Raw genomic sequence first — 10,495 nt, forward strand, 5'->3', positions numbered from 1 at the left:
TTCTAATTGGTGGAGTGGAGTTGGCGGGTGAGGTGCATTAATTAAGTATTGCGTAGCGATTAATTATCAGTTCAGTGGTTCGTTGTGAATGGAGGCATTATGATGGTCATTCTCCTCTCATCGATCTCTATTGTGAATAAGAAATACTACGAATGATGGAAAATTCGCGGAAATCTCTTGTTTGAGGGATCTCCGGGTAAATGAGCATTTTTTTCCATGAAAATCCTTTCGAATGTTCTCATTAAATATAGCTTCTATTTAAACCCCATTTGACCCTTGGTTTTCTAATATTCTAAAATGCCTCTATCATCTAATCTTTTCCGATCTCTGTTTGATTCTCCTTTTTCGTTACTCGTTTTATTCCGTGAATAATTTATGAGAAATTAATTATTAACAACGTTATTTCCCTGAAACTAAGTTTTTCCTTATACAAAAAGAAGAAAGTGTATAGTTTCCAAAAGTGACTTACTGATTTTTAAAAAACTAAGAGTTCTAGAGAGTTCTAATCTTCCCACGATCCTATTCTAAAGGAACATACACTTAAGGATATCCAAGTACTTCGTTCAAATTGGCAACTTTTTTTCAAGCAAGATTTCAGTTTTGTCGAAAATGTTGCCGTCCCCATACTTTTTCGGATTTTTCATTATTGAATACATTTTTTCGGGAATTTCTTCAATGAATATTGTGAACAATATTTTATTCAATTTCACACTTGACTCTCGTTGGTCTAACCTCTAATGATCATACGGCAACACTGCACATGTGTTGTATATAACCTCGTAAATTCGATCCGAGTAGTCACTTGAGCAGACTGTTGCCAGACGTCAGGAACGCACGGATTCAAACCATCCAATATGGCCGTCGTACCAATCAAGAAGCTTTTAATTTGATTGTTTGCAATTATCTGTCCGGAAACGTATGTTTTTTAATGTCGCAAAAAAAAAGTCATACAAAGTCATACACGGTTATGTGTACGAGAAAACGCTCTAAGACTATGAACTATTGGATTGAAGGTGGGAGTATACAGCTCTTATGGACGCAATGTGTTAAATTTCATTCTTTCAAAAATCGTTTTCTCGAAAATATGTTCGGAAACTAAAGTTTATACTGCGCCTAAAAAATACTCTTGGTCTAGTCTATAAACTTTGAAGGGGATTTCCCCCAGAAAAAATTGCCTGAACTACTTGGATATCCTTAAAGTCGATAACTATCGATATCTCGTAAGTCTGTCACGCTTATTCCTCATTGGTTCCAGTCGTCTGAGGTGGCAAATTTAATTCATGATTAATTTAATTTTGAGATTTTCAATTATGATTGTTACAATTACAGCGCGCTGCAGCGCGTGTTGGGTCTCGTAGAGCAATAACATTCATACATCGTGTGTAATGATTTCCTTCATATCCCCCAAATTTCCTCCAACCAATTCCCTCACGTCCAACAATTCAATCCCTCCCCCTCTGCAAAAACTAATCCACCCCAATTTCCATAAAAAAAAATACGGCCAATATTGTGCCGAATATCCGGCAATATCACCAGTATCAGTTGCTTCATGAATGTCCTGTACTCTGAGGGAGGCGTTGGAAGAATTTCAATTTTTTTTCCAAGCGATGGTGCATTGAGGAAAAAATCAAAAGAAAAGTACAAGAAAAATAAAGTAATATTACATTACGTCATCAGGCGATGAGGGTATTATCTGACGAATGTGACTTTATCATCATATTCGTCAGATAATACTTTTATCGCCGTGTGACATACAGTATTTTATGTCATTAGGCCCGAAAACCGCAATTCTAACCTCGCTTCGCTGGGTTAGACCGCGGTTTTTGGGCTTAATGGCATAAAAATGTTTTTCATCACGCTGTGCGAAAATAGTACATTTGGACACTAGGCCGTGGAGAACTTTTTTAGCGAATATGAGGTCACAGAACGAGCCGACGGCGAGTTCTGTAATCATATGAGGTAGAAAAGTAAAGAGGAAATTCCTGTGCCAGCACCGGAATTTCTGCCGTGCACTACAGGAATTTTTCTCGGAGTTACCATGAAAAATTCTTGTACTCCACAGCAAATTTTCCAGTGCTGGCGCGGTAATTTTTCCGGGTCCGTCCAAACGAACTCATTTTACCGTGCTGGCACAGTAATTTTTCTGGAATTTTCTGCTCCGTGTAGTGTGAGATATTGTGCGCTTAGTAATTTTCGAGCCATGAATTCCTTGATACAAGTAACGATGTAATTCTCAAAAAACTTTTGTCTTCCCAGTGTGTGTACAACGTCGCTGTTCCCACTATCGCTAAAATAATGAATTCCCTCATATCCCCCAAATTTCCTCCAGTCAACTCCCTCACCTCCAACAATTCAATCCCTCCCCCTCTCGGAAAACTAATCCACCCCAATTTCCATTAAAAAAAAAACACGGCCATTATTTCGCCGAATATCCCTCAATACCACTAGTATCAGTTGCTTCATGGACACCCCGTGTACCCTAAGCCAGGCGTTCTGGGGTAGATGCTGCGGAGCGCGAGGGGTGACCAGTCAAGGGAGGACGGCCTCTGCGCGGTTATCGATCGCCCGGCACACATCCAACCCCCCCTCCAACCCCCGCTTTTCCCAGTTGGTTAGAGTGACGAGGCGGTGGGGGAAAGAGTAAAAGTAAGGCGCAGTGGTGTTCGAACGTTGTGCTATCATACAAACCCCCTTTCGCGTACGAAACCAACCCCCAGACACTGTCTCCTGTCAATCGGTTCACCACGCGGACTAGACCTTACTCCAAACTATCCTCGTTACCCTTCTCTCTTTTTTTTTAATCGCGCTTTGTCGGTCTGTTTGTTTCGTAGGTTTAACTGGGTAAATCGATAATCTCAGAAAAAGTGGTTAATACTTTTGGAGTTGTGAAATATTCAGGGAGAGGAAGAGGGGACCTTCTGTGGTTTTTTTGTAAAATTGGGGGGCTTTTGGGCTGTGGAAACTCACCAGTTTGAGGATTCAGGTGAGAAATTCAGGATTTTTTGGGGATTGCGGGACGTGAGTAAGGGAGATTGCCATTTCGGGACAACCGCGTTTTCTCGACGGTTACTCTCGTCAGGCTCTATTACCATTGTGAAGGTATTTGTGGGATGATTTTGCGAGTGGGTGTGTGGGTTTCGTGTGTGAGGAGGTTTAGAGTTCAGAATTGAGAATTGTTTCCTGGGCGTTGGCGACAAAGATGTTTTTAATTTAGGGAAAAACTGAAGAAATTGGAAATTTTTTTCAGGGGATTGGAACATTACGAGGAAAATGCAGTCGAATTATTCCGTCTTTCTCGTACTTTTTCACTAACGATTTCCAAATTTTATTGTTCTTTCGCGAAATGTTATGGTCCAAAGAGGAAAATTCATTCCTTGTCTCACAAATTTCTCCGGATTTCAGCAAAAAATTCCTGAAATACAATTTTACTCTCCGTTTAGTTAGACAATGCAGTAGTTCGTCCTTGATCTTTTTCTTCATTAAAAGAATTTCAGTGGGATTTAGGGGTTGAGAATTTCTTTTTAACTCTTCAACATTTTTGTTTTCCAGAACCTTCATTAAAAAATTTGTAAAGAAAATTTTTCCCTCGCAGTCTCTCTTTCTCCAGGGATTATGGGGAACTTTGAAGGGAAACTATCGGTTGCGGATTATTTTTTACGAAGAATTCTTTATTGACGAGGGGATGGTCTCGGGGATTTTGTTTTTATTATTTGTGAATTATTTTTTCGTTATTTGAATTTTCAAAATTGATAAATAACAAGTGTTATCTCGTTAGGTTTTTTTCTCCGCGGGATTAACTCTCCCCCCCCNCCCCCCCCCCCTCGGAATTCCCCGGAGCAAAAAAAATCTCCGCGAAAAAATCACCGGAGAAAAAAAAACCGTCTTGGAGAATTAAGATCATTATTTCACATTTTCACTATTAAAAAGAAAAAATGTTTTTGCGAATGGAAATTTAATATTTGCTCTTTTGTGTAGGGAGTTAACAGTTGAGGATTATTTGGAAATATTTTTTTTTCCTTTTGCTTTTTTGTGTGTTGTTCGATGGTAATTGGAATTTCCTTACCTTTATTGAGGGAAAAATACAATTGCAGTGGACGCCGGGGAATTTAGCACACGTACCGGCGCATTCAGTCGGACTGACTATGCACTTGATGGGAAGTGTCTCATCGACCGTGGAAAGGACGATATTCAGTGAGAAATAATCTGTAAAAATGAAAAATTGAGAGTTAGGGATTTAATCCGGAATTTTTTGAGATTTTTTATTTGTAACTCGCTTTTGTGTGAGGAATGCATGAGGTCTCAAGGTCTTGAGGAATTATTTCTGCTGAAAGGGGAGTGGATAGGTGACGCTTATTCAATGGTACACTTACAAGAATTCCTCATCCCCGGTTCTGAACGATTTTATAATAGAGAGTTTGAATAGATATGAATAGATTGAATTTTTCAATCAAAAGCTCGGATTTTTTAATATGCAACAATTTCCATCGTTGAATTTTTGACGTTCCAATTTTCTAAATCTATTTACTGTAAGAATTGAAGAAATAAAAAGTGAGGAAAGTTTTTTCGTCTATTTTTTCAATTGAAAGCCTTAATTCTTGCATTTTTTATGTTTAGATCGAGAGATCGGTAATTGAACACCTCAGAAGAAAAACCACCAATCAAGATGGCGTTCGCAGGATTAAAAAAACAGATAAACAAAGCCAACCAGGTGAGTACTTTTCCCGCAACCAGAATTTTGTTGAGACATTACAAACGAAAGGATGAATTCGAAATAGGCTTTCATACTATTTTGCGAACATTTCTGAAGTCACTATAATCAGATAAATAGTTTCTTCGAATTGAATAAATTTTATCCAATAAATGGATAAAATGGATAGTTTATTTAAATAACTCGTAGAAAAGCGTTTATTCAAACTTATACTTGATTTTTATTTGTTTTTATTCCCATCAAATGAATTTTTTTTTCATTTGACTTTATCCAAGTACTTTGACTAGTTTTTCTCGAGTGAAATGCTTTTCTACTTTGTAGTCAAACATCGGAGATTCCAATTGAGCCCAAGTTTTCGGATATTTTATAATGATTTTATTATTTAAACTTTGAAGGTGTGAATATTGAACTGTTAGAAAACATTTTTTAAATCTGAAAAAAAATTAGGAGTTTACTTTTGGGGGAAGATTGAATATTGAAGATGAAATAATATTAAAATTTGAATTTTTCAAATTTACGAGCATTTTTTATAAACAGTTTATAAACAGTCAATGTTCAACTACAAAAATCATTTGTTCGGAATCGTAACAAATTTATTCACATTCAAAATTTTACCAGAAATCTATTTCATGCCTCAAAAATAAGTTTTCCGAAAGTTTAAACAATTTTAATTATTTATTTATAAACAACGAATGTTCAAAAAAATAATAATTCTGTGCAAACTATAGTTTTAATGACGCTGAATATTCATGATTTTTCCCCCATTTTTCTTACGCAATTTAATTGACAAATTTTATGATCGAAAATGGTTGAATCTATAGTATGGTCTGTACTAAAGTGTAGAAGATACGCGGAAAGCAAAATCCCTCAAAAATTAGCGTACCTTCTCACCCACGTGTGGGACGTACCGTAGGGGGCACAGCAAAATAGAGAATACTCTATACAAATTGGATTCTTACAATCATTCAGACTACCTCTCTCCAAACTTTCATGTACTGCACCCGACTTTTTTCCGTTCATTAGAAATTAGTTTGAGAAATCGTATTTTTATGGCACCAGAGACGAAAAACTGGCGGGCGCTCTCCAGACTTTAGTCTGCCACTCAGTAAATTTTCATCTGCTCTCCTTTACTAGGTGGTGACCTCTGTGATTTGAAAAATGAATTGGCAGGAACTGTAAAATGTTGATTACACAACCGAATTTCACCTATGTACAGGCTTACTTTGTGATGAGAATTCATCATTTTTAATTGGTTTCATTTTTTTCCTCTTCAATATAGCCGGTGAGCGCACGATAACTCTACACGGAGAGAAATATTCAATAAAAATTACGGAGCGCAATGCGGTTGTAGGAAATTTTACGGAACTGTCACGAAATTTTTCCAGATCGTTCCGTAATTTTTACCTGAATCTCCTGTGAAAAATTACGATACCGTCACTTAAATTTTCTGAGTCGAGTCCGTAATCGGTGAGCGAACTGTGAGTTCCGTAATTTTTACTGAATATTTCTCTCCGTGCATCGGTGTGCCTCGCATGCACGTGGAGTATCGCATGGAATGCGAAGCTCCTTGTGAACATTTTAGCGGATTCGCATGCTATTTTGAAATTTTGAAAATTGACAAGAAAAAAATATCTCACACTGAGAAAAGAGACCTTTGCAAGAATGCGACTTCTCGAACCAAGTCAAATGATTTTTGCATTAAAAAACTTTGGACTTCAGACTTGAAAACGACTGAATAAATGGATTCAATTAGACTTGATTTGAAATAAAAATATTATTCTCTTCTTTGGGACAATACAAAATCTTGGCGAAAGTTTTATCTTTCTCAGTGTAGGATATTTACTTCTTGTCATTTTCGAGCCATGAATTTCGGCGGGCTCCCTGAATAAAATTAAGTGCCTTTTTTCATAATTTTACAAACTATTTGTCATTCATTGTGAAAATAAACATGATAAATACTGTAGGAAACAATGAGAATCAACAGGAATGTAATTAGGAACAATCGTAATTTCTATAGTAATTCCGATACATGGAAATTTCAGAAATTGGGGAAAGCATATTTTCGACCTTTCAATCTCACAGCAAGATTATTTTCATCTTAAAAGTACGGAAAAATAACAGAATAATCAAATTGACAAATCAATAATTGGGTGCATTTTCAAATAACAATAATAAAAAAATTTAGAGTTCCGAGTTGAAAGCGATTGAACAAATTAATTCAACTGGACTTGATTTAAAATTTAAAAAATTATCCTTGTCCTTGGGACAGGTACAAAGTCTTGTCAATTTTCGAGCCATAAATATCGACGGACAAAATAGACCCCCTGAAAAAAGTTAAGTGCTTTTTTTTCATAATAATTTTATTGAATATTGGTCATTTATTATGGAAATGGACAGGATAAATACTGTGGAAAATAATGAGTGTCAACAGGAATGTAATCAGGAACAACCGTAATTTCTATAGTAATTCCGATAAATGGAAATTTCAGAAATTGGAGAAAGCACATTTTCGCATATTTTCGAATAATCACATTAACAAATCAATAATTGCGCGCATTTTCGAATAACAATAATAATTCTTTTTCTTTTTTTTTAGAGACAGGTTCACTAAAATTTTGAAGAATTTCATAGTTGAAAAAATAAGGGAGTCCATTTTGCTTTCGGGGTTCATTTTGTCCTTCGGTCCATTTTGCCCTACACTCCCCTTCTAATAAAAAATCTTTTTTCTCAGTGAGTTCCATATGGAATTCCGGCCTTTGAAATACGTCAAATAAAAATGATTTTTATATCGCAAACCTAAAAGTGACAAAACTGAAATAAACAGTGAAATTTGATTTAGCATGTTAAAAGTCCCTCTCCATAGCGGATCGCGTCATTTAATGAGGGTGAAACACTTTACCAGGAACGTTAGAGATAGAGGGCTGAGGAGCGAGTTCGAGTTTCATGAATTTCGCTAAAGTTCCAGTGACTATCGAATGAAATACCACGTAAGAGGGACCCGTGTTTTAGTGGCTCTTGCTCTTCTCGTGTTTCAAATGCGTGGGTATCACGATTTTTCTGGTCACTTAGACTCCAGAGTAATTCCGGGAGATGACCTTTCGCCTCCAGTCGTGTTTGGTAACGTTCATAAAAGTATCACACAACTCACAAAGACTAATAATGTACGGAGGTGTTGGAAACTTTTGAAATTCATGGGTCGAGAATTTTAATTTAAAGTTGGGGCCAATTGAGCAGTGCATAGGCTTTGCATATTCATTTTTGGGGAGGCGAGTGGTAAATGATAAAGATCATTTTTGCAATCCCATCAAGGAATTTTTCGATCCGATATTCCTTTTTTCAATTAATTGTTTATAATCATCTTCATTGCGAAAAGCAATACGACCGATGAGAATCATATGTCCCAATTTATCAACTGTTAAATTTTCATATTAACGATTTGAAAATTTTTTCATATAAATGATTTGTTCATGTTCTAATTCAGTAGTGAAGTGGTAAACGGAGATAAGTTGACTTATCTCCCAGTTGAGTTTCTGAGGAATATTTTCGAATCTAAGGGAGATAGCGAAATTTTCGTAATTATATTTGTTGTAGCTCTCAATCGGCTCTACAAAAAAGGTTATAACAAAAATTTTGCTGTCTCCCTTAGATTCCGAGATATTCATTGAAAACTGGTCAGTAGTCAAAATTGACTTGTACCGTTTTACCACTTTGGTACTGAATTGTACTCATAGAAACCTTCTTAATTTTGCCATTCGTTAGAGATATCTTACATGTTCAAGTTCTCATTTTCGATTCGAGATATTGCCCATGTTTTTTTTTTAGAAAGGAAAAGGATAACATTATTGGCTTCCGGATGGATGCCGCCTTTGGTTTCAGCATTGCACCGACGTTTCGCCAACATTGCAGTCTGCATCTTCAGGGCTGTGAGCTCCGATTCTAAGCTCCGATGTCTGAGGGTATTCCTTTTATGCCTTCCCCTGTGATGACGGCGGTAGGGGAAGGGACGGGGGAGTGGGGGTCAGCCAATCATATGTTTTAATTGATCAGCTGATTGGCTGACCCCCCCCCTCCCTTCCCCTACCCCCACCATCACAGGGCATAAAAGGACTACCCTCAAACATCGGAGCTCAGAATCGGAGCTCACAGCCCTGAAGATGCAGACTGCAATGTTTGCGAAACGTCGGTGCAATGCTGAAACCAAACGCGGCATCCATCCGGAAGCCAATAATGTCATTAACCATGACCGCGAAAGCCTTAAAACTAAAAAGGAAAAGGATAGTTTTTTAACTTTTACCGGCAAGTTAATTCTCCATTCAGGTATATCCGAGTATTTTGGGTATCATTTTCAATTTTTTAATTTATTCCTTAAGTATACCCTCTCAGATTTTTAGGTTTTTATTTTTTCGTCCCCTGTGGTGCCATGGAACTGATTTTTCCCCAAGTGCACTGAATTATACACGAGTACCGAGTGAAACCATGAAAAACCTCAGTCGTACAGGCGGCCGATGGTGCAGTCTCGGTGTACCCTCTGTCACATTGACTAGAGGGGGACACTGGGCCACTACACCCGTATCTACTGCTCAGCAATTTTTGTGCGAGTGGGTGACTTAAGCGGTCACCCATCCAAGTACTAACCACACGGAGAGAAATATTCAAAAAAATTACCAGAAAAAAGACGTAAAAATTACGTTTCGAAACGTAATCTGGGAGCGAAGTAACCCAACTAGAAATTTGACTCGGCAAACTCTTCGGCCCTGATGCGGCATGCCGAGTCTGACGTTGGGTGCTGGTGTGGTCAACCGAGTCCGGCCCAGATGAGGCGCGTTACGCGAGTTTCACATTCGGGTCGGATAATGGTTGCCGTATCCAAGCCGAGACGTGGGGGCCAATTAAAATTATTACTAATCTTATTGGTAATTTATCATCAATTTTTGCTCATTCAATCGACACTCTCAAAACTGTTCCGAAAAATTGTTAATGACACCGGTTCAATAATTTCATATATATGTACACATGGATGATTCGACTATCCACGATCATTCTTAATAATGTTAAAAAAAGAAAATAATTATATGCTATCAAAATTGATCATCTGTTATTTATCACTCTTGACTCCCTAACATATTTTTCGTTGAGAAACCGATTTTTTTTAACCTAAAATATTCCACCCATGAGTGGTTCCGAACCCGGGACCTACAGATTACTAATTCTACGCCTTAGCTAATTAGCCTACCGCGCTATTCGTGCATTTTGAAATTCGCACTGTCTATATAAACCACGGTCGGCTGCACATACATATTTTCATCATGTTTTTCAACATTTAAATAGTTTGATATGATATTACCAATTATAAATTCAGCCCCTCCCCCTCCTACTTTCGGCAGACGTTCGGTAGACATTCTGCAATCGGCTAGGATTTTATCAGTGTCCACTAGTCCCAAGATGGAACACAAGTGATGAGATCACCCTATTCGAGGGTCAAACGATCATAAGGGTCAAGGTGAAGGGTTGAAAAATAGAATCTCGAGGATCAAGTGAGGTCAATGAAGAATATAATGATGAGTATAGACGGATACTGAGCGTGGATTAGCAAAGAAAAAGTAAGGCAATTATGTTGGTTACATAGGTGGAATGTGCAGTCCTAATGGCCGACTGACCCTAAATCAAATTGAAGCGGGGGGGGGTCTATGATGAGAAGAATATTCTTCCGATTTGTCTAAGTTGGGTTCGGCTGGCCAGATGGGGTATGCCTTATCAGGGCCTTATGAGAGCCAGATGAGGTATACC

The 10,495-nt window shown here is 37.7% G+C and overlaps 1 protein-coding gene across 8 annotated transcripts in view; it reads left to right on the forward strand.

Moving 5' to 3' along the window:
• LOC107036235 (endophilin-A) overlaps positions 1–10,495 on the forward strand; it is a 50,998-nt gene that overhangs the window by 6,384 nt on the left and 34,119 nt on the right. For 7 of the 8 annotated variants that reach the window (XM_015254033.1, XM_015254039.1, XM_015254038.1 and 4 more), the window contains exon 2: positions 4,615–4,708. In XM_015254033.1, the coding sequence (XP_015109519.1) occupies positions 4,664–4,708 (45 nt within the window). In that variant the 5' untranslated portion in view covers positions 4,615–4,663. Of the gene's footprint in view, positions 1–2,706; positions 2,984–4,614; positions 4,709–10,495 lie in introns of those variants that run through there. The other variant, XM_015254034.1, reaches the window with a different exon arrangement.

This window comes from Diachasma alloeum, unplaced genomic scaffold (genome assembly GCF_001412515.2).
Source record: "Diachasma alloeum isolate Michigan unplaced genomic scaffold, Dall2.0 Dall_scaffold_00207, whole genome shotgun sequence".
Taxonomy (NCBI): domain Eukaryota; kingdom Metazoa; phylum Arthropoda; class Insecta; order Hymenoptera; family Braconidae; genus Diachasma; species Diachasma alloeum.